Source organism: Carassius auratus, chromosome 38 (assembly GCF_003368295.1).
Source record: "Carassius auratus strain Wakin chromosome 38, ASM336829v1, whole genome shotgun sequence".
NCBI lineage: Eukaryota > Metazoa > Chordata > Actinopteri > Cypriniformes > Cyprinidae > Carassius > Carassius auratus.
The window spans coordinates 12,158,196-12,181,130 of record NC_039280.1 but is presented as its reverse complement, the minus strand read 5'-3'; the positions used below and the strand labels follow the sequence as shown (position 1 = coordinate 12,181,130).

The following is a 22,935-nucleotide window of genomic DNA, read 5'->3' as shown; positions in this document are numbered from 1 at the left end:
CTCTCTCTCTCTCTCTCTCTCTCTCTCTCTCTCTCTCTCTCACTCACTCACACACACACACACACACACACACACACACACACACACTCCATATAACCAAAGATAGTCTTTGATATAAATTACAGCGCTCCACTCACACACATAAAGTAATCTTTTTTTAATTAACGTTACTCTGTGCTTAATTTTTTTTCATAAATAGAATGGTTGCACTTTATATTACAAACAATATGGGCCTGTGTTTTGTACAACATTTCCCGACAGTATTTATTAATTTATCATTTGTTTGTTTAAACCACAGACTGTTTAAACATAAACTTCCAACGGTCGACGTGCAGTTATTGTATTGTATTGCAATAGGAAACAGCGACGCCCGTAGCCTAAAGCGAGTATTACAGCTAATCGCTTTGGTTGCCCCTTAGCTTTTGTAACCTATTTAGTTACACCAAATTACGGGGGAACAAAGTGGAACAAGATGTTGGGATTTGGGGTAACGTTAGTGTTAACGTACATTTTATTTTTATATTTTCAAACTGTCGTCGGAATTTGGAGGTAAATTATTAACCAACTAAACTCAACTGATCTTTGGGTACTTTTAGTGTCACGAAGCTATGCTATTGATATGTAAATTATTTGTGATTGCGGTTACTGTTTGTTTATTATCAGATACAAGCAGATTTTGGAGGAAAAAGAGTTATTCATCGTAGACAGTACTGTAAGTGAAGATAATCTTTTTTTTTTTTTTTTTTTTTTTTTAGGTTAAAATCACGATTGTAACCACTAAGTTACCACAAAAAACAATATCACCGCTACGATTCTTTTAGACCGCTTTCGCCGTATAATCATCCTCGTATATTTCTTTCTGATGTTTGGTTTCATTTTTATCTAACTATATTTTGGTGGTTGCTATTGTAAATAATGGATTTAAGGGATAATCTTGTTCATTGTGATTTTAAGGTCTCATAAGTGAACTGCTTTCTCACCCCCAATATAAAAACATAAATAGTTTTTTTTTCTTTTTATCAAAATACTAGCATGTAGTTTTATCTACATAATAAACCACAAATGTTATGTTTCATTCAGATTTTTTTAGAATACGAAGGATCCTCTTTTTTGGAGTGGCAATATCCTGATGGTTGTCATGTGACTAATAAGAGGTAACAGTTACTTCACATATTTAATAAGTATCATAATTATCTAATTTATAGCTTTATTAATGTGTATTTATGTCTAATCAATTAAATTTACATTTATTTATTCAACAAACTGATCCAATAAGTTCACCTAATGCTGTTATGTGGTGTAAATCCCCTGGATTTCAAGCTATAAAGCCACTTGTTTCTGTAAGTACACACAAATATGTCACAAGGTTTCACATATTCTTTTAATCAATTAGCATTTTTTAAATATTTCATAATTTCTTTTCAGAACGTGTCTACAGAAAAAGAAGAAGAGCGACACCTTTATATAAGTGACTCATTTTTCAGGCTTGCGTGGTATGCTGTTATTCCTTTGCTCAGGTTTTAACCAGCTCAACTTCTTTCAGCTTTTATTGCACTACAAAATGTCATGAATTGCTAAAGTGAGAAAATACTTTCAATAGAATTATATATGCAAAAGTTTTTTGTTTTTTTATGTCCATCAGAAATTCAACTGAACGTGACTCCCAGGTGAGACTTTCAAACCTTTGCTAGATGCAAACCTGCATCACATGTAGGTTGAATTGTTCCCTTGTGATTTATAATGCTTTTTGATGTGTGCTGTAGACTGTCAGAATATGGGTCATTGATCCGGAACTATCAGATGAGGCTGAAATCATAAACACAGCAGTGATTCCATCTGTAGTAAGTCATCTTCTAAAAACACCTATTGTTGGTTGTGTATTGATTATTGTAAGTGCCTGAGAATACATCTCTGTACCTTTCCAGTATTTCAGATATCTTACTAGGTGTTTATTTATCGGTGGAGAGTTTGCAGTCATTGGGTTGTCTTCATTCCCTCAGACAAGCCAGAGTTATTTTACAAATCAAGGGTAATGCGGTTCACTTCTATTCAAAGACAGGCTTTTTCCACGTTTACTCACTTTTTAAATATATTCATTAATGTTCAGTAAATATATTTACAATAATGATCTGTATAGTAATCTTTCACAATCATGATTTATTTCAGGTTTTGGGAGGCTCCCCTTCTTGGTGTCCATGAATATCATAATTTTCACATAACCAGTCAGTCAGTATCTTTTCATGGAAAATCTGTTGCTTCTAGTCAACATGTCTTCTACAGGACATCCCCAGAGAAACCACATGGCGACAAAAATGTGTCCTTACGCCTGCCAACTGGTAGTCGAATGTCGATAGTATGGGGTGCATGTACCCCTCACCAAGCCTTGCTCCTGTCTGACAAAGGCACATTCATAACTAAAAATGCTTTCCTCACTTATGAGGAGATAAAGGTTGATCCTGGAGAACTTTTAATGCCAGCTGAGGGTTATTACGTTGTTTTTGATGCCGTCTTGTTGGAGAATGGCTCGATTTTCCGCATAGGAGATGCTCTTTACTGGAGGGACAATGAGGAAGGAATATTGATGAACATTCCTATAAAACTGCTAGGTGGAGGTGTTAAAGGCTTGAGTTTTAGATCTCAGTGTGCAGATTACTACAGCTTGCTTGTGAGTGTCTCCAATTTATAAAAAAATTTTTTTCTTAATATTATGTTACAAAAATGTTGATTAGTCTCTTGAATTTCACTTGCAGGGTTTTGAACTTTCTACAGTTCTTGCATGGACAGACCATGAGCTTTATAAAGGTGGGAAAGCTCTGGATTGGAAGACTAATAGCAACTACATGTCAAACATTCTGAGTCTACCCAAAACTACTACTATCCTTACTGCTGCATTTGGATCCCATCCAGCATCTTTTGGTGCACTGGTGATGTACACAGACTCTGTACAACTCTCCTTGCTCACATGCTATGAAACTGAAGGCATCTGGAAAACCAGAACTTTACTGAGTACAAATGTTCTCCAAGGACCATTTCGGATGCTCTTTGTCAGCGCAGCATTGGAAACTCTGCTGGTATGGAACAAAGACACCATACTTTATAGTTTTCATGATGATAGCGAATGGCGTTATTTACAAATAATGGATTCCTCCAACATAAGCCAAGAAGCAAGTGGTAGCCACATTCACCATGTGGTCATAGGTGAGTGGAAGAAATCAGATTATCAGAAGTGCCAGCAGTTATATTTCTTTCAAAATACATTTGAAATGCAAATAAGCTTGATTTGTATCTTTAATAAGAGTTTTATTTAAGATTAAAGCAAGTTTAATCATGACAATTCTCTGAAGATTTTAGCATGGTGATGGATATGACAGTGTTAATGTATTTGGTCTCGGCGGAATAGATCTGCTACGCTGCTGCTGCTGAATTGCTGCTGCTGTTGGTTATTGCTGTAGTTGTAGATTATTATTGCAGCTGCTGTAAGCAAGTACAGGAACTGGCAACTGCCAGTGCATACAGTGATATGGTGCTGTGAGTATTTAAGACATACTGCTGCTGCACAAATAGCATATAAAATAACCTGTAGCAGATCTATACAGGTGGAGCTGGGGAAGGTGGAGGGTTTCAGAGAAACTCTGAAAAGTGTGCTGCAGGAATCTAGGAAATACTAGACCGCCATATAAATGCAAGACTGTAAGCTTATTGGCTGCATATGCAGCATGAACCAATCAGCTTGTGCCAAGTCGTTTAACACTCTGAATATACTCAGTTACATTAACAAAACATCAGCCTGCGCTATCTAGAGTTTCATGACTAAATTAAATATTTTACATAAAATAAAATGATCTCATGTTCCACTGTTTGTGACTTTGCTCTACAGACAGCTCACGGAACATGCTGGTAAAGATGGAGAACAATGTGCTGTTCTTCTGTAAATTCGGCACAAATAAACTGTTTCGGCTTCCTGCCTGGAATGACCCTGGACGTTCTGTAGTGCTCTACCTAAACCAGAAAGAGCAGATCATTATGCTAACGTTGTTAGATGGAGGTTTGCATGTAAAGAAGTACCCTTTTCAGATGGAGATCATGAGTGCCATGCAAGGGGAGGTCCACAGCTGTCCATTTATTGGCTTCACACACAACATGAACAGGCCTGTCTACTACATCGACATGGAAGAAGCTATTGAGTTTTGGGCCCAGGTAAGTTAGAGTAGACCTACTGTAGTTCATACATCACAAGAGAAGTTACCAAATAAGCTATGCCATGGTAGAACCATTTTGAGTTCGGAAGTGAGCAGTTCATAAATGTTCAGTTCATAAAACACATTTTTGTTTGAAGAACACACTCTGAACATAATCTGAAGAACCTTTTCCACTACAATGAACCTAATTTCTGATTAGTAATATGCATTGCTGAGAATTCATTTGGACAACTTCAAAGGCGATTTTCTCAGTATTATATATATATATTTTTTGCAATCACCGATTGCAGATTTTCAAATAGTTGTATCTCTGCCAAATATTGTCTGATCCTAAAAAACCATACCTCAATAGAAAGCTTATTTGTTTAGCTTTCAGGTGATGTATAAATCTCAATTTCGAGAATTTGACACTTAATGGTTTTGGTTTTGTGGGTCACAAAAGTTAAAGGTTCTTTGCAGAACCATAGATGCCAACCAAATATTTTTATACTTCTTGTCTATTTCCAGATAGTCTACTATGAAGGTGAAAACATTAATGTGACGCTAAGCAGGAACAAAGACCATGTGTTGCAGATCACAGAAAGGACCCATTTTGAGAGTGTGCGCCATCTGGATACAACAAACAAGGTCTGGACAAGAAGGGTCTTTTACTAAAGTTTGTGATGCTTATATAAGCAAAGCCTGGTCATATTTACTGATCTTTTTCCAGACCTTTACCATTTATCAGGATGCAGACTGCAAAGACGTGTTTAACAACTCTGATCTCATGTGAGTGTTTTTTTTTTTTTTAATGGCACATCAATGAACGATTCTTGTACAGATAAATTTAAACATATTAGTTAAGAGAACAAGTTTTTCCAGCTATTATAACAACCATCTTGTCCTAGAATTAAAAACAGCCAAAACGCAAGTGATATAGTCACTATGGAGCTGCTACCAACCCAGATTGATAATTCATGCAATCTGCCAAAAAATCAGGTAAGGTTTTTGGCTGCTGGGGGGGTTACTGAAGATTTTCCTTTTTCTTATTTGTAGAAAAACATTTCCTGATGAGAAAGCTACTGTATATAGATAATATACCACTAAATAAGGCATAAATTGTTTGTAGATTTCTCATTTCTTTGTGGGCTGCCCACCAAACAGACACATTCGTGTTATAAAGTAAGTGTCATCTGATTATCTAAACAAACCATTTAGAAAGTTATCCTACAACCATCTACTGTAGCAGTTTAAACCTTTTGACCAGACTTATCATGTTGTTCCTTGTAGACCACTGAGAATTCCATGTAAGATGAACGTTTTTAACAGCTATACCATTCCAAGGTAATATTCACTAAAAACATGACACTTAATAATAGAATACATTTGAATTTGTATTCTAGTCCTGCTTAATAATTTTCCCAATTGTTCTTTTACAGATTTGCACTTAGTAATTCATCAAAGGATCTGGTGAGAATCCGTCCTGTGTATTTGTAGATAATAATGTTATCATTTAACCAGCATCACTGAGATAAGAATGAGAACCGCAGTGTTCTTTTTTTTCATTGAGTCATATTACAGATTTATATAACAAAAAAACAAAACAAAGCAACTATATTGTGATGACCCGTGCTATAAAAAAAATACATGTGAGGCAACTGGTGATAGTCATGAGTTCACCAATGTCTTACAGACTGTGTTCTATGACTGGAAGAGCTTTGGCTGTGTGTTGAAAATCCACTACAAAGATGAATTTCGGCCAGACATTGAGATGTGAGTAGGACACAAGCATAATGAGACTCTTAAGTACAAGGGTGAAATTAAACCTGAAACAATGAGCAATATGAGTCACACACTGTTTTACTGTTAGCACCTACAGTAAAACAGTGTGTGACTCATTGCTAATTATGAGGACATATTTCTTTGAGGAAGTAGATTGTTGTTGCAGTGCATTTTTTATAAAATTGATCAAATGTGCAATATATAATATGATTAGGGATTTTTATTTTCTGTAGGTATGATGGCGAGACATTCGTGCGCAGTGTTGATGCCAACTTCATAGTGTGGGAGTATTTTAATCGAAAAGACTATTACTTCAGTGCGACCATGCATCAGGTAATATGTGTCAGATGTGTGTGTGTTTGGCAGTATGTTGTTGTAGAAACCCTAACGCTTTTTTTGGCTCTGCAGGTAGCCTGCCTTCATGAGGCCCAAACATGGACATCTATGTTAGTTGATGAGAAGCGTCCTGAAGAGGCCTGGGGGCCTCATGTGGGTGTCGTTTACTGTTTTATCTCACTTTAGTTTTCATAACCTGGCTCTCTCTCAGGGATATGAGCAATCGTGTGGTTTATTAGCAATGAAATAAAAAGGGATGTGTGTTATGTCTTTCAGAATTACAGGAGCTGTTTTGTTGACAACTCTGAAAATCTAGGAAACCTTGACCAACCCTATGAAATCATGAATAGGAGTTCCAGGAATTTTCTAACCTTTTCTCAAGAAAACAGTGCTATTTATGTTTTCAATGTAAAGATTGTGGACCCAAATTACAGGTGCCTGTCACTTTCTTTTTAAATAGCTCTTAAAAGATTAATAAGTGAAAATTTAAAGGGATAGTTCACCCAAAAATGAAAATTCTGTCATTAACTACTTAAGGTATTCTGAGAGCTCTCAAAATATCTTAACTTGTGTTCCGAAGATGAACAAAGGTCTTACAGGTTTGGAATGACATGAGGGTGAGTAATTAATAACTATTTAATTTTGGGTTGAACTGTCCCTTAAAATGAACAATGGGTCTCGTTTACTAATGGTTACATGTATTATTTGTATTTATACACAAGAACTTTTCACTAAAAAATTCAGTGTAATTTACAATGTGCATACACACTTTAATTTGTTCTTAAAGGGTTAGTTCAGCCAAAAATGAAAATTCTGTCATTATTTGCTCACTCTCAAGTTGTTCCAAAGCTGTATGGGTTTCCTTCTTCTGCTAAACATAGAACATTTTTAACCAAACAGTTGACGGTAGCTATTGACGTCCATTGTAATCTTTCCATACAGTGGAATCCAATGGCTACTGTCAACTGTTTGGTTACCAACATGTTATCTATTGTACTCAACAGAAGAAAGAAAGTCATATAGGTTTAGAACAACTCAAAGGTAAGTAAATGAGGACAGATTTCATTATGGGGTGAGCTGGTGCTTTAAACTTGTTCTAATGTTAATATAGTTGCTGTTCAGGTTCTTCTCCTCAACCTATGCTTTACAGCCTCCCTTCCTCATATTTGATATGAATTATCTATTCAATTTAATCTTAACATCTTTATATGGCTCGTTTTTGCATGTCATTTCAGTTTTTCCTACATTTTCCCTATGCAGTTTTCAAACACAAATTCTTGCATAGGCAGTTAGTGAATAAGACCCATTGTTTTTAATGGTGTGTTACTGAAGATGCTAATAACCTGTAGTTTTAGTAAAAAAATAGTAGTAGTTGATCCTGACCACCTGATGCCAGAAACTTCATATGCTCTGTTGTGAAAAAATATCTTCTTATTTCTTTCCACTCAGCTTTTGTGATCTTCGTGCTGTATTTGCTGTCCAAACATATGGAATCCCAGAGTAATCAATTCATTTCTCCTGTTATTCATCTAAAGATCATCTTGGAAAATGACTAATGAATGAAACTATTAATCTGCTTTCTTCACAGGGTTGATGAGCTCTTGCCTCTCTATATGTTGTTGACCCAATCCATCATTGCACTCATCATACTGTGCATCAGCTTCTATGGATATACCTCCATCTTTCGAGACATGCTTCAGAAGAAATGCGTGTGAATGTTTAGTTAGTAGATTGTGTATAGTGTACAAATCCAGGTGCCTTGTTTGTTCATTGAATTTTCTGTTTAAATGATACTTAACCATTCAGTTCAGTGGGACGATTTATGTACAAATGAATTCATGAATGATATTCATATCTTATGTTTTATAAATAACACCCATTGTTTTCAAATCACATATATAGATATTGTCACTTTACTATCAATGAGCCGCTTTTAACAGAATTAGAAAAAAGATTCTGAAACTATATGAAATCAAATGTAATTATATGTAATTTGTTGAATTCGAAAATGGATTTAGAAACTAATATCGCTTGTTTTATACATACATACATACATACATATATATACAGTACAGACCAAAAGTTTGGAAACATTACTATTTTTAAAGTTTTTGAAAGAAGTTTCTTCTGCTCATCAAGACTGCATTTATTTGATCAAAAATACCGAAAAAAATGTAATATTGTGATATATTATTGCAATTTAAATTAATTGTTTTTAAATGTATTATACTTTAAATTATCATTTATTTCTGTGATGCAAAGCTGCATTTTTAGGATCATTATCACATGATCCTTTAGAAATCATTCTAATATGATGATTCATTATCAAAGTTGGTAGCAGTTCTGCTGCTTAATATTTTTTTTCAGAACGTGATACATTTTTAGGATACTTTGATAAATAAAAAGTAAAAAAAAAAAAAAAAAAACTATGTTTTTAAAATATAAATATTTTGTAATAACAATATACACTACTGGTCAGTAATTTGGGGTCAGTAATTTTTTTCGTTCTTTTTTTAAAATAAAATCAATACTTTTATTCAGCAAGGATGTGTTAAATTGATAAAAAGTGATAGTAAAGAAAATATATTATTAGAATATTATTAGTTTTTTTGTTTTGTTTTTTGAATAAATGCAGTTCTTTTTAAACTTTTATTCATCAAATATATTAGACCGCAGAACGTTTTCCAACACTCATAGTAAATCAGAATATTAGAATGATTTCTAAGTGATCATGTGATAGACTGGATGTTACATGTGTCACTGAAGGCTGGAGTAATGATGCTGAAAATTCAGCTTTGCATCACAGGAATAAATTATTTTTTAAAGTATATTAAAACAGAAAAGTATTATTTTAAGTTGTAATAATATTTCACAATATTACTGTGTTTTCTGTATTTTTGATCAAAGAAATGATGAGCAGAAGAAACTTCTTTCAAAAACATTTAAAATAGTAATGTTTCCAAACTTTTGGTCTGTACTGTTTATATATATATATATATATATATATATATATATATATATATATATATATATATATATACATACATACATACATACATACATACATACATACATACACATACATACATACATACATACATACATACATACATATATATATATATATATATATATATATATATATATATATATATATTTATATAAAAGAAAGTTTACCCCACCCCCAAATGAGTGTCACAATCTCACATGCTCTGTTGTTAGAGATAATATTGCTATTTTATAAATTGCTTTATGTATAAATTCAAAATGTGTAATAGATAACTATTCTAACTATTTTATGCAGAATTATAATATTATATATAGGTACCATTCCACAAAACAAAACAAAAAATACACAAAATATCTTGTTAAAAAGTTGACTTGGTTTTAATATTGTATGGGTGTGTAACGATGCTTTAATGTAATGATGAGATGCCCGTGTGGAGGCTGTTTGTTCTATAAAAGCAGCAGAGTGGCAGTAATGCACCGCTGTGAGGTTGGCCATCATCATCATCAGGCACGCGCATTCAGTTCAGTTCACCTCAGACACATAAAACGGGGGAGGATTCTCATATCTCGGGTGCTAAAACGTCTTCCTTTTATCTGACGTTCGTCTGCTTTCATTTCCGTTCACTGTAAAATCACCTCGTCGTCTGAATGGCTAAGTCTCCACTCAAATTGTTATCTTTCTCTTGTGTGCCGTTCATTTTTGTCTCCGCTGGTCATATAGCTAAATGGCAGTTAGCCTAGCAGCGTCGCTACACCCTGTAGCAGGACTAAAGAAAGTGGCCTAAACATTCAGTCAATGAAAACCACCTTCTGGACCAGCTCTTGGATGTCTCTAAAAGGTTATAAATCAGCAGAGGTCGAGATAACGCAGCAAAGGTGTTCGCGAGGGTAAAGAAAATAAGTCCGTGTGCTGAGAAAGAGTGAAAAGGAAAACGGAGGAGGACCGCAGCAGCAGCTGGTCGGCAGCTAAAGTGAAAGAAAAACATCAACACCCCTGTGATGGCAAACGAGCCGGTTATTCTGAACGTCTATGATATGGTAGGTGACTTTAAACAAATGCAGATAATTTGCTCCAGTGACTGAGAGGTGTGTAGTATGGCATTAGTTCAAAGCATTCATTGGCTGTGTCTCAAAACCTGGTGAGCTGCCTACTTGGGTAGCATTCTGCACACTCTTATATGAGTACTTCGTCAGCTTGCTTGGTCCTGTGTCATCATGCATGCATTTTAAAGCTCCATTAGTAAATGCAATGGAAAAGAGATAAAGTTTTATAGTCTAAGAAGGAAATGTGTGCGGTAGCTATTTGGAAGCTTATCAGAGAGGATCCAGCTTTTATTTACTTTCATAAACCGTACTCCAGTTTAACCACGTTCCTGTAACAGACAAGTTTGTTAGATGTAGAATTTTAAGTATTGAGATGACAGTCTAGCTGAAATCTTTGACCCATTTAATTCAACTGTCATTTGAATCCAGCTGTGTGATCTGAGGCAGCTGTGGAGAAGTCAGGCTAAACATAATGGATGCTTTGCCTTTTAAAATGACAAGAGAAAAGCTGTTTTAATCAGTATTACAGCAATATTACAACCCTCTCTATAGAAGTTTCAAGTAATAGATAATTAATATTAAAGGGTTAGTTCACCCAAAAATGAAAATTGGGCAGTGTTTTACTCACCCCAGAGGCATCTTAGGTGTATATGACTTTCTTCTTTCAGATGAATCCAGTTGGAGTTATATAGTATTATATAGTATATATATAAAAAATCTGGCTATTCTAAGCGTTGCAGTGCTTCAGTCCAAAAGAAGTTACTGTATTTTTCGGACTATACGTCGCACCTAAGTATAAGTCGCATCATTACAAAACTACGTCATGAGGAGGAAAAAACTTTGAAGCCTTAAACACATAACTTACTGAAACAAGCTTACTGAACACATAGGGCCTAGCTTACTGAAAAAAAGTTCTTCTTTCAGAAGAAAATAACAACAACTTGATGTCTAGCATTCAATAGAAAAGGTCACTCAAAATACTTGTTTAGAGCAATTGAAAGAATACAGTAACCAATGTAAACTTGAGAGCTTTAAGCTAATAAAGAGTGCTTTTCCAAAAAATAAATAAATAAAAATTAACAGTGGGAGCCAGCAGCCTGTCATGGAGAAAAAAAAACCCTGAATTCTCCACGTGAAACTTTGGCGTTCCGCCCTATCGTGTCTAATGATTTTGGTTAATATGCACGAGGGAGAGAGAGAGAGCGAGCGCAAGACAGCGCTCGTGTAGTTTGAAGACTGTGAGTGCGCGAGCACGGGTGAAACTTTGGTGTTTCGCCCATTTTCTATCGTGTTCAATGATTTTGATGTAATATGCACAAGGGAGAGAGAGAGCAAGAAGCGCTCGTGTTGTTTGAAGACTTTGAGTGCACGCGTGTAGCTGGGGCTCTCTCTCGTACGCGCCCTGTCAGAGATTTTGGTTTATCACTCATCGATCTTTTACAGCCGCCAAAAAAATAAATCAATGCAGAAAAACCCATGGATTGGTTATATAACGTTGGACAGAATGTTGATCCGGCCATCGCGTATATTCAGCGCACACAAGGTAAACGTTTTGCAAACGTTTTTTAGAGAAATAAAAACAGGTCGACGAATCGATGCGCATATTTTGCGTCCATTATGAGCGAGCATACCGTGCGCAAACATTAGAAATAACGAACTTGAGCGTGCAAAAGACGCGATATGTGAACGGCCCCTTAAAAGACAGCGCTCCGCGAGACAACAGTCACAAACCACCGAGCTTTCCCGAATCAGCTCCAGATCTCTGGAAACCATGCTAAACCATAGCAGAACCTTGACTACATTTTATGGTTTGTGATGCTAAAGAACATTTCATGACATCTCAGACAACAGTAAATTTGTGGCTACTGTGGTTTAATTAAAACGCTATTGTAAACTCATATTTCCCATACTAAAACAATTTTCTTTGCCTCTTTATTTTGGTATACTGTAAAAACTTCAACCACATTGGTTGAAAATGAATAACGGTTGAAATATTATATTAGAAGTTGTACTTATTTTTTTGTAAAGTTATCCAAAGGATTCATTAGCTAATCAAAAAAAGAACATTATTTATTGTAATAAAAATAATCGTTAGTTGCAGCTCTAGTTCACACACTCTATCAATAAATATATTGGGCACAACATATAACACCTGAGGCACCGCTACAGTGAGCTTTATGACCAATGCATGGCCAAAAAAAAAAAATACTTTCTGATACTTTCTGCTCCACTCTTACATCTTGTTTAGACACTGTTTGCCCCTTGTCTTCCAGGCCAGCCCATACCACCCCTTCTGCTTCTTGGTTATCTGATGTTCAACGCGAACACTGTTCTAAGCTTAGAGCTGCTGAAAGGGTGTGGCGCAAATCCAAAAATACTAATGACCTTAATGTGTATCAGTCACTCCTATCTTCCTTCTCTGCTAATGTCTCCACTGCTAAAATGACATACTACCATAACAAAATTAACAATTTATCTAACTCTCCCATGCTTTTTAAAACATTTTCCTCACTTCTTTGTCCTCCCCCCTCCTGCTTCATCTCTAATAGCTGATGACTTTGCCATGTTTTTCATTAATACAATTTTAAAACATCAGTGCACAATATTCCATCCCACAATCAGTCAAGCTTATATCACCACCAAACATACACTCATTTACATCCTTCTCTTCCCTCTGATGCAGAAGTCTCCAAACTCATCCCTTCTAATCATCCTACTACTTGCTTGCTTTATCCTATTCCATCTCCTCTCCTTCAAGCTATTTCTCCTGCAGTTGCACCTTCACTCACTCACATCATTAACACATCCCTCCAGCCCTTTTTCCCCTCATCATTTGGACAGGCTTGTATAACTCCATACCTTGAGAAACCCACCCTCAACCCATCTCTTTTAGAGAACTACAGACCAGTTTCCCTTCTTCCTTTCACTGCAAAAACACTTGAACGAGCTGTGTTCAATCAAGTCTCTGCATTTCTCAAACCGAGCAACCTCCTTGACCGCAACCGATCTGGCTTCAGAAGTGGATATTCAATTGAGACTGCTTTGCTCTTAGTTGTTGAAGCCCTAAGACTGGCAAGAGCGGAATCCAAACCTTCAGTACTTATCCTGCTTGATCTGTCCACTGCTTTTGACACGGTTAACCACCAGATCCTCCTATCAACCCTACTGGCAAAGGGCATCTCAGGAACCACACTTTAGTGTTTCGAGTCTTACCTATCAGATAGGTCCTTCAAAGTATCTTGGAGAGGTGAGGTGTCCAAGTCACAACATCTAACTACTGGGGTGCCTCAGGGCTCTGTTCTTGGACCACTTCTCTTTTCTGTCTAAGTGGCATCATTAGGTACTGTCATTCAGAAACATGGCTTTTCATACCACTGCTATGCTGATGACACTCAACTCTACCTCTCATTCCATCCTGATGACCCTACGGTAGCTAATCACATCTCCGCTTGTCTAACAGACATTTCTTGCTGGATGATGGACCATTACCTTCAACTCAACCTTGCCAAGACAGAACTGCTTGTGCTTCCAGCAAACACATTGTTTAATCACAATTTTACCATCAAGTTAGGCACATCAACCAGAACTTCAAAAATAGCCAGATACCTTGGAGTTATGATTGATGATCAGCTGATTTTCTCAGACCACATTGTTAAAACTGTATGGTCCTGCAGATTTGCTTCAACATCAAGAAGATCAGGCCCTTTCTTTCGGAAGATGCTGCACAACTCCTTGTTCAAGCTCTTGTTCTGTCCAGGCTGGACTATTTCAATGCTCTCTTGGCAGGTCTTCCAGCCAGTTCTATCAAACCTTTACAATTAATCCAGAACGCGGCAGCAAGATACATTTTTAATGAGCCAAAAAGAATACGCCTCACACCTCTGTTTATCGATTTGCACTGGCTATCAATAGCTGCTTGCATAAAATTCAAGACATTGATGTTTGCCTACAAAACCACCACTGGCTCTGCACCCATTTACCTAAATTTATTTCTTCAGACTTATGTGCCCTCTAGAAGCTTGCGTTCTGCAAGTGAACATCGCTTGATTGTGCCATCACAAAGAAGCACAGAGTCACTTTTACGGACTTTTAAATTAAATGTTGCCTCCTGGTAGAATGACCTCCCCAACTCAATCCGAGCAGCTAAGTCCTTTAGTCATCTTCAAGAATCTGTTTAAAACCCATCTCTTCCATATTTATTTGACCCTCTAACTTTAGCACTCACTATTCTTATTCCTTTCTTTAAAAATAAATCTAACTACCTTTCTAATCTTTTTGTATTCTATTTTCTTTTGATTTATTATGCAATTGTGTGTGTGTGTGTGTGTGTGTTTTAAGACATCTAACACTAGCTTGCTCTATTATTTTTCTATTCTGTTTTCTTTTTACTTATATTATTTAAAAGCCCTTGCTACGTGTACTTTTTAAGCTAACTGAGACTTGTTCTAGCACTTATATATCATTGCTCTTTTTATTGTTTTTGATTGCTTCCACTGTCCTCATTTTTAAGTCGCTTTGGATAAGCTTTTGCTAAATGAATAAGTGTATATATTATATATTTTAAACCGTAAACCACTGTATGTCACAAGTCACTTTGCGCTGTGTAAGGCTTATTTTTTTACATTAATGCACATTCATTGTACCCCAAATGTACAAAATGTTGTGGGCTGGAAAAAAAAAGACCATAAAAATGGACCATACCTTTTAAGTGTCATTGATCACAGACACGGAGTAACGTGAATAGTCTCCCTTTTAAAGATTTAGTCGGTCTCGTGTGTCTCATTGACCCTTTGAAACGTGTAATTGTATACTTTACTTAGGCCTCTTCACTCATAGTAGTATGTTGGACTATTTTAAGCTTATGTTCTCGCATAAAGATTAAGGTTAGAAATTTGAGCTGCTCAAGGTTTTAAAAGATGTCAAATAATCTTAATTAGGATGGGAATCACATTACAAGTTACATGCCCTTAGTTAAGCCTATAAACCATGTAGGAGATTTGTTGCTTATAAAGCTGGAAATGGTAAATTTGTCAGTAGTAAACTTTTTGTTTTAAACCGATAAATGGCCTGTGATTTCTAGTGTAATTTGAAATTTTGAGGCCAATTCATAATTTTTCCATGAATCCAAGAAGTTTCAGAGGTTTGTGTCATGAAACTAGGTTCCAGCCTGACCATAAGGTCTTTTACTGAAATAAAGTCCCCTTACAGCAGTTCACAAAGGAACTTATCAGAATGAGTTTTCCCACATAGTTCATGTCAGAGCTTGTAGATTTTATTTTCTAATCGCAGCTCTTGGCATGAGAATACTCTTGCTGAAAATCACACTTAGAAGCCAGTTGCTAATCACAGAGAGACTAATCCCCAGTTCTGTGATGAAGGATATGTATAATAAGCTTTGAAGTAATTGAGGCCAGAAGGATAAGGGTCTTATCTGACAAGCCTGAACAATGAGTTGGAGAACCGTCTAGCTGATCAATTTTTCTCATCCGTTTTTCACATATTTTTGACTAACTTTTTGTATTTTTTAAATTGTTTTAACCAAACAACTCTTTACATCGTGCCAATTGATATATTCCAAATGTAGTTAAATTAGTGCCGTAGGTTAATTTCATTTAAAGACATCTAGAAACCAGCTGGTCCAGTGGCATGTTCGACTTGAAGCCGCGCTACGCAGACCAGTCAGTGTATGGCATAAAACTACCATGATGTCATAACTACTTTGATGTCATATGCCGAACAGTCTACACAGTGCCGCTTCAAGTCGAACACGCCGAATATTAATTGGGCACAGCTGTTGGTTACCTCCTTCAACAACAGACCTTCTAATGAAGTAGCCTACATTGGGTGTGAACACAAAGGTTTGTCAAGCGCTGAGTCACATTGATAGCATGTCATTTTATTTTATTTTTTTATGCCGGTGCGAGTAAATTTTCTGCGCGGTCACACTGGCGTGACCACCGCATTGTTCAACTCAGACTGCCATTTCTGTTGCATATGAGAAACAGGAGACTGGAAACAAAAAAAAAACCTTTAAAAAATCCCGCTAATCATTTGAGTTGCGCAGCGCGGACCGTTTATCACAACAATGCAAACAAACAGCTTTACTCAGGAAACCGAGTTGATTTCGCGACACTGTTACATCACAGCGTTGCAAGATCCAGTGAGAAGTGTCTGAACTTACAACTACAAACATTTCACACAACTATTTCCGACACTTTAAATCTCCTAAATAATAAAATTTGTTATGAATGTTTTTAAAAACGTTTATAGCTAGCTTTTGAATTTCCACTTCAAATGCACATGTTGCTCATATTTGGGGCACCTACAGAATATAAAAAAAATTCTGCACATCCCTCATTTGTTTAAATAATGATTTAAGTTGCCCATATGATATGATTTATTTCTAACAGGAATGAAAACCAAGCCGTTAAGAGTTTAAGTACAGTGTATTCAGTGGATTGTTTAACAACATACCAGTTGTTTGGCTGATGAAACCTTTTAAGAAAAAAAAAAAAATTTCAGGAGACAGAAAATTACACAAAAATTACATTTATACTGTATGTAACATTTTAACCTTTTTCTGAACACTGTAAATCAGTTGTCCTTGAAACACTTTTACCATTTGACTATATGTGACACAGACTTGTTTTGCTTCCTTATAGTACTGGATCAATGAGTTCACTACCTCTCTGGGAATTGGAGTCTTCCACTCAGGAATTGAGATCTATGGCAGAGGTAACGCTTGCATTATGACTCAGACACAAGTGAGTCAAGCTGCTCAGAAATCTAATGTTTAACTTGACTGACTGTAACATAGAAAGAAGGGGGTGTCTAAACATAACCAAACCTCACATTGTAGATGATCTGTGGATGCAAAAGGAAGAGACCATGACATTTTAAGCAGTTTCCGAGATGTTTGTGTGCTAACAATCTCTCTGTAAAGGCAGATCGTGGAGAATCTTTAATAACAACTCAAACTTTCTCTTTTATTGCAGAGTTTGCCTATGGAGGACATCCTTATCCTTTTTCAGGTATATTTGAGATAACACCTGGTGATGCCACAGAACTGGGAGAGACATTCAAATTCAAGTGAGTCACAATATTTATCACTATGCTGATCTGACTGAAAGGATCTGTCTGCAAAAACCTCTTCCTCTCTCTGCCTCTTTCTCACACCCTCTTTACTTTCTACTTGCATTCTCAGAGAGGCCATTGTTTTAGGGAGCACAGACTTTACAGAAGAGGATGTGGAGAGAATAGTGGAGGAAATGGGGAAGGAATATAAGGGGAACGCCTACCACCTCATGCACAAGAACTGCAATCACTTTTCCTCAGCACTATCGGAGGTGAGCTGAAGGAAGTTTGTGTGTGTGTGTGTGTGTGTGTGTATATATATATATCTCTCTCTCTCTCTCTCTCTCTCTCTCTCTTGGGTCCACTTTGCCGTAAAGATTCTAAAATCTCACAATATCTCCCTCACGTCTGCGGCAGATCCTCTGTGGTCGAGAGATCCCACGCTGGGTGAACCGGCTGGCCTACTTCAGCTCTTGTGTGCCCTTCCTTCAGAGCTGCCTGCCAAAGGAGTGGTTGACGCCGGCCGCACTGCAGTCCAGTGTTAGTCAGGAGCTCCAGGGAGAGCTGGAGGAGGCTGAGGATGCTGCTGCCTCTGCCTCTGCCCCGACGCCATCCTGTGCCGTGGCACCCGCTCCCAGACCTACCCGACACCAACCGCGCCGTTGAACCCTGCTGCCTTGAGTGACAGGCCATCTCTGGTTTGAGCTGTTCTGCCAACAGACCCCACACGCCCTCTCCTGACAGACTAGCAATTCACCAGCGGACTAGATGAAACCTACCGTCTGTTTTCACTGAATTATTTTAGTATGCTCAAGTGGCCTTTACAGGCCTGGAAACTATCGATCTTGTTTACTGTAAAACCTTCTATGAGTTCATCAGTGTTTTGACTTACGTTTTGGCCTTTTATGTTTTGTTTTAAAAACTCAGGACTTAATTACAATGGCTTTGTTTAGTCACAGTTAGTTTTTTTTTTTTTTCAGTTTTTTTTATGCTTTTCTTATGCTGGAGTTGCGCACTAGCCTTTTTCCCCTTATTCCTACAGAAAGCGCCTAGTCAGTGAATATGAGAGATTTTTTTTTTTTATGGAGAACATTTGTTTACAGATTACTTGCGTCCAATCCGTGTATGATTGTGTTGTTGTGTGCGGGTTACAAAAGCCAAATCTCCACACTTTTGTACTGACACACATCCCACACTTTGGTGACTGTGCCTGAAGATTTTTACCGTTACGTGCTCCGAGAGCTCTGCACTCTTTCTCTACAGATCTCTACCTGTTCGGTCTGCTTTGAGTGGCAAGCTTCTTGTCCTATGAGACCTTCCTCAGATGTTTTACACCTTTTTAGTTTTTAGAGTCTTATATGTACTTGAGACAACATTTGTATTCCATTTTATGATTATTAAATAAAATATACAAGTCTGTTCTCAAACAAAGTTATCCGTTAATTCTGACAACTCTGGGAAAAAACAAGCATTATTAATTTTTTGATCACTCGTCATTTCGAATCCATGTGTTTCTTTCTTTTTATCAAACAAAAATACAAATGTTTAGCAGAAAGTCTGAGCTGCTCTTCTCCATATAATGAAAGTGAAAAGTTACTAGTCTCCAAAAATGACAAGTGCCGTACAACTTCTGCACTGTATAAGTCACCCTGGATAATGTATAAAAGCTTTGTGTGAGGAATGGACTAAAATTTAAGTTCTTGAATAATTGTCATGTTCATGGCCATGGTCACCATTCACTTCATTATGTGGAATACAGAGTCTTGGCTGTTCTACTAAACCTCTTGTCTTCCATGGAACTTTTTAAATCTTGTGGATTTCAGGAGATCGGAGGGTAAGCGAATGATGACAAATCTATCATATTATATAACCTCTTTTTCATATCCCACTTGGTCTCAATTTAAAACCTGTTGAGAAGTGTTGTGAACATTAGTTAGGTATTATAGTGTATTATGAGTATTATAATGCAAATTTTTTTTAATACATTTTTGCTGTTTGCTTTGTTCTTTTTTCAGATTTTTTTTTTAATGGCTAAAGTCTGGGAATGATCATTGTGGCATTGAAAACTATTAAAGTCGTTCAAAAATCAAAATGCTGTCATTCACTCACCCTCATGTCTTCTGAAATCCACATGATTTCCATTGCTCCATGGAAGACAAAAGGAGAGGTAGATCAGCCAAGCTGTTCTTTTCCACACAATGAAAGTGAAAGGATACCACAGTTGTCAAGGAAGATTTCTATTCAAGATTCTGAATTATTAATTGACTTAAACATCTGTTCGATCCTAACATAAAGCTATCATACATCTTCAGGCAACTTAAGTTTTATGGACCACTTGCAAGGCTTATTTAAATATTGCATTGGAAAGAACGATCCAATTGGTTATCCAGATAGAGAAGTCAGCTGATGTTCCCAAGTGTAAACATGCTTTGTTCTGATTGACTGATGATCCGATCTGCTTGATCTGATCATGGTGATCACATGTTAATGCCAGCCAGAGTTTGGTTCATTTGAATAATGTGAACGCTGTTTTCTGAACTCGTGTGCCCCCCTGCAAACTGTACCTGTATCCGCCTAAAAGGGTGGTCTGGGGTATGGTTTGCTTATGGTGTGAACACAATCATACTCAATCACGAAAAAGTGAATTGGTCAAACAGTGCATTATTTGTTTACTCACTCGCTTTCCTGATAAGCACATGACACCCTGCAGCGGAGTCCCACGTTATTTTTAACTTTTGCATTACAGTCTTGACAAATGGACCCCGTGCCGTTCACTGTTGGCACTATGGAGCTTAATCACATTTTTCAAAATCCAAAGTATGATCAAACCAGTGGGAGGGGGAACAATCAAACTCTTGTTCAGACAAGGCAAGCGAGCAAATTGTGAATGTTGCTTAAAGCATTGATTTAAAGTGTCAGTTATTGCATTATTATTTCAGTCAATCATATAACATCCTTTGTTACCCCAAACTACATATGACACATGAACTTCCCCATGCTCTGCCCTCTATGGGAATGATAGTGTTTCCATTAAGTGCTATTAGAAGTGATTTAATGGATTCAGCATTTCAACACCTCGGTAAGGATACATTAAACTCGACAAAGCAGTTAAATAAAGGATGTATTGATCTCCTGAATTAGCGAATTTTACTATACCAATATTTTTTAATTGGCTGTTAAAGTTTATATAGGAATATTGCAAGACATACTGATCCTTTAACAATGCATTGGCGCAAAAACGCACACCTTTTGGACAAATCTCCAAACATGATTTATCAACTGCCACAAATACTACCTAAACAAAATACTGATTTTGTGCACTTTATTTTCTGTACCAATATTTTAAATTGGCCTTTGAACTTTGCTTTATTGCATGGAAAAAAAAAAACTTAGTCTCAGCCTCAGATGTCGCGCCCACAGACCGTTGGCTGAACGTCAGATGCATATGGCACACAAAAGTGGAAACACTTTATATAATTATAATTACGTACTGAAGGGGGAGGGGCTATCAGTCTCTGATTATGAATGACAAAATAACCTTATATAATTCATACTATACATGGTTGCGTACATAGTGCATGAATACGGTGTCATAATGCATAGTGTAGCGCATCATTTGGGACACAGCTCTTGTCTTGCCAAAGGACCAACAGAGCCCATTGATCTAACTTGATGAGCGCTTCAAATGCAAACATTGCATGCAACAATCAGGCAGCAATTGACAACGCCCTGATCCAGTGGCATACAGGCATCATCAGTTTGACAGTACTCTAGCCCAATGATGTTGGGGGATCCAGTGGGGCCCTATGCGACCGTCTTGCTCACCTATGCCTAGAAACGGCACTGGATGTGTTGGTTTTGCACTTTTTTAATGTTTTAGAGTTTCACCCTGTCATTGCTGGGTACTTTTTTTCTGCATTTCGTCAGATTTATATATCGTACAAACATTTCTAAGATTTTTTGAATTTTGGTCAATTTCCCATTCATTTTCTATGGTCGGTTATTTTTTACACAAGTGTGACTATTTTTTTTTTTTTTTTTTACGATCAATTAGTCTGCTAAAATTATGCCTTTTTTGTGTGTGTTCACATTCCAAATGACATAAAAGTCACCAAGTTTTGTTCCATTCTGATGAAGCTGAAACTAAAAAAAAACTGAGCGCACCAGAGAGTTTAAAACAAAACAACAAACTAACAAAAAAAGAGAGAAAATTATTAATGTTTAGTGAGGGATGAGTAAACAATGACAGAATTTTTAATTAAGACATTTTTGGGCGAACTATTACAAAGCTGTAAAATGCTAACAATCAAAATAACTCTTATTAGTTCAATTTTAATTTTCTCACAGCCGCGTTAAGATCCCAGATACTGTTTCCACAGTGTCTGTATTCACAGACTCGGTTTCCTCCTGTGTGTTTTTCCTCGCACAGCAGGGAAAGGCCTTCAAAATGTCACCAATTCCATTTGTAAGGAAGATTGAGAGGAATGGGTCCACCAGTGGGCCAAGATAGAGAAGAAGATCAGATACAAGTCCCAAGTAGTATACATAAGAACTTAAAGCCAATGCTTTGAGCAGAGTATTTAGGATAAAGGGAAGGTAAAGCATGCTATAATTACACAAGATGACCCCCTGCATACCCAGAATCTTGTTTCTGTTAGTCACAGGTGCTGGCCATCTTGTACACCACAAGGCTCTAAAAGAATCCAAAAAGAAAAACCCCAGGAAGGGTAGTGGGAGAAGAAGAGCTATGGAGAATAAGATGATATATCCTTGGTACGCCAGGAAAAGTATTGCAAATGGAGCTGCCCACACGGCCAATGAAATCATGCTCGACTGCTTGAGTTTCATGCAGAAGGCATTATATCGTGGACAGGTTACCAACAGATATCGCTCCTGAGCAACACAGACCATGAACACAATGTTGGATATGATCCCAAAGTAGAATATCAGGGAGGATATGTCTGTAGTCTGCAAACTGGTTTTCTGAGCATCCTCTGCAGATGTTTTTGGTCGCCCAAGGATGTTGAAGATATCGGATGCGAGAAGGCTTATTAGGTAGACAGGAGCAGCCTTGCCAGTTTTTGCTTGCATGCCCATGAGGTAGATAGAAAAGCCGATGCCAGGAAGCCCAACAGCAAATGAGATCCATCTGATGATCTCTTCAATGTGGTCTACACGGATGGTGCCATTGTTCAGAGGAGTGGTGTTAGTACTATCCAAAACTGTGGTGTTATCCATATGTTGTAGAATCATGCTGGTAGTTTCTAGTTCTGGCTACCCAAAATGTGAATAATATATAAAAGCTGATGCATTTGGTTATATGCCATGTCAAGAAGAATATGTTCTTCAGTTCCAGTAAGCAACGCGGAAAGCTATGTGGCTCTTTACTGAGGTAAACAGATCAGTATATTTTAGCTATCACCATTTTTATGGCTCTTCTGCAAACTGTTCCTGTAAGCGCTTTTATTGCTGGTTAGAAAATGCAAATATTTCCTATGTATTCACATTAGTT

At 37.0% G+C, this 22,935-nt stretch overlaps 3 protein-coding genes across 4 annotated transcripts; 2 read left to right on the top strand and 1 right to left on the bottom strand.

Annotated features, from left to right (window-relative positions):
- The first annotated feature begins 46 nt into the window (after positions 1–46).
- LOC113057107 (cation channel sperm-associated protein subunit epsilon) lies at positions 47–8,242 on the top strand. Of its 2 annotated transcripts, XM_026224197.1 has the most exons (23): positions 47–549; positions 664–712; positions 1,081–1,154; positions 1,277–1,340; positions 1,426–1,517; positions 1,643–1,667; positions 1,764–1,841; positions 1,926–2,029; positions 2,167–2,665; positions 2,751–3,198; positions 3,878–4,197; positions 4,707–4,826; positions 4,909–4,967; positions 5,087–5,177; positions 5,308–5,360; positions 5,469–5,522; positions 5,618–5,648; positions 5,872–5,951; positions 6,194–6,293; positions 6,369–6,449; positions 6,573–6,730; positions 7,746–7,796; positions 7,885–8,242. In XM_026224197.1, the coding sequence occupies exons 1-23, from the start codon at positions 473–475 to the stop codon at positions 8,009–8,011; spliced, it is 2,835 nt and encodes a 944-aa protein (XP_026079982.1). In that variant the 5' UTR covers positions 47–472; the 3' UTR covers positions 8,012–8,242. The 2 variants fall into 2 exon arrangements, with proteins under 2 accessions (XP_026079982.1, XP_026079983.1); XM_026224198.1 differs by lacking the exon at positions 664–712 and having other exon boundaries at positions 48–549; positions 7,885–8,240.
- Positions 8,243–9,773: 1,531 nt separating this feature from the next.
- Positions 9,774–18,874, top strand: desi2 (desumoylating isopeptidase 2). The gene is made up of 5 exons (XM_026224196.1): positions 9,774–10,343; positions 17,012–17,084; positions 17,345–17,438; positions 17,554–17,695; positions 17,841–18,874. Exons 1-5 carry the CDS (start codon positions 10,305–10,307, stop codon positions 18,087–18,089), a joined length of 597 nt encoding a protein of 198 aa, XP_026079981.1. The 5' UTR covers positions 9,774–10,304; the 3' UTR covers positions 18,090–18,874.
- Positions 18,875–21,710: 2,836 nt separating this feature from the next.
- On the bottom strand, positions 21,711–22,898 carry LOC113057105 (uncharacterized). Its single transcript, XM_026224195.1, has one exon. The coding sequence runs from the start codon at positions 22,674–22,676 to the stop codon at positions 21,765–21,767; it is 912 nt and encodes a 303-aa protein (XP_026079980.1). The 5' UTR covers positions 22,677–22,898; the 3' UTR covers positions 21,711–21,764.
- Positions 22,899–22,935: the final 37 nt, after the last annotated feature.

What these genes read in the sequence shown, in the direction of transcription:
- LOC113057107 (XM_026224197.1), top strand. Translation starts at nt 473, where the DNA reads ATGTTGGGATTTGGGGTAACGTTAGTGTTAACGTACATTTTATTTTTA. An exon ending in CAGATTACTACAGCTTGCTT is followed by an intron (nt 2,666 to 2,750) that starts GTGAGTGTCTCC and finishes TTTCACTTGCAG; the next exon opens with GGTTTTGAACTTTCTACAGT. An exon ending in TTTAACAACTCTGATCTCAT is followed by an intron (nt 4,968 to 5,086) that starts GTGAGTGTTTTT and finishes ATCTTGTCCTAG; the next exon opens with AATTAAAAACAGCCAAAACG.
- desi2 (XM_026224196.1), top strand. Translation starts at nt 10,305, where the DNA reads ATGGCAAACGAGCCGGTTATTCTGAACGTCTATGATATG. An exon ending in GGAGAGACATTCAAATTCAA is followed by an intron (nt 17,439 to 17,553) that starts GTGAGTCACAAT and finishes TTGCATTCTCAG; the next exon opens with AGAGGCCATTGTTTTAGGGA. An exon ending in TTTCCTCAGCACTATCGGAG is followed by an intron (nt 17,696 to 17,840) that starts GTGAGCTGAAGG and finishes CGTCTGCGGCAG; the next exon opens with ATCCTCTGTGGTCGAGAGAT.
- LOC113057105 (XM_026224195.1), bottom strand. Translation starts at nt 22,676, where the DNA reads ATGATTCTACAACATATGGATAACACCACAGTTTTGGATAGTACTAAC.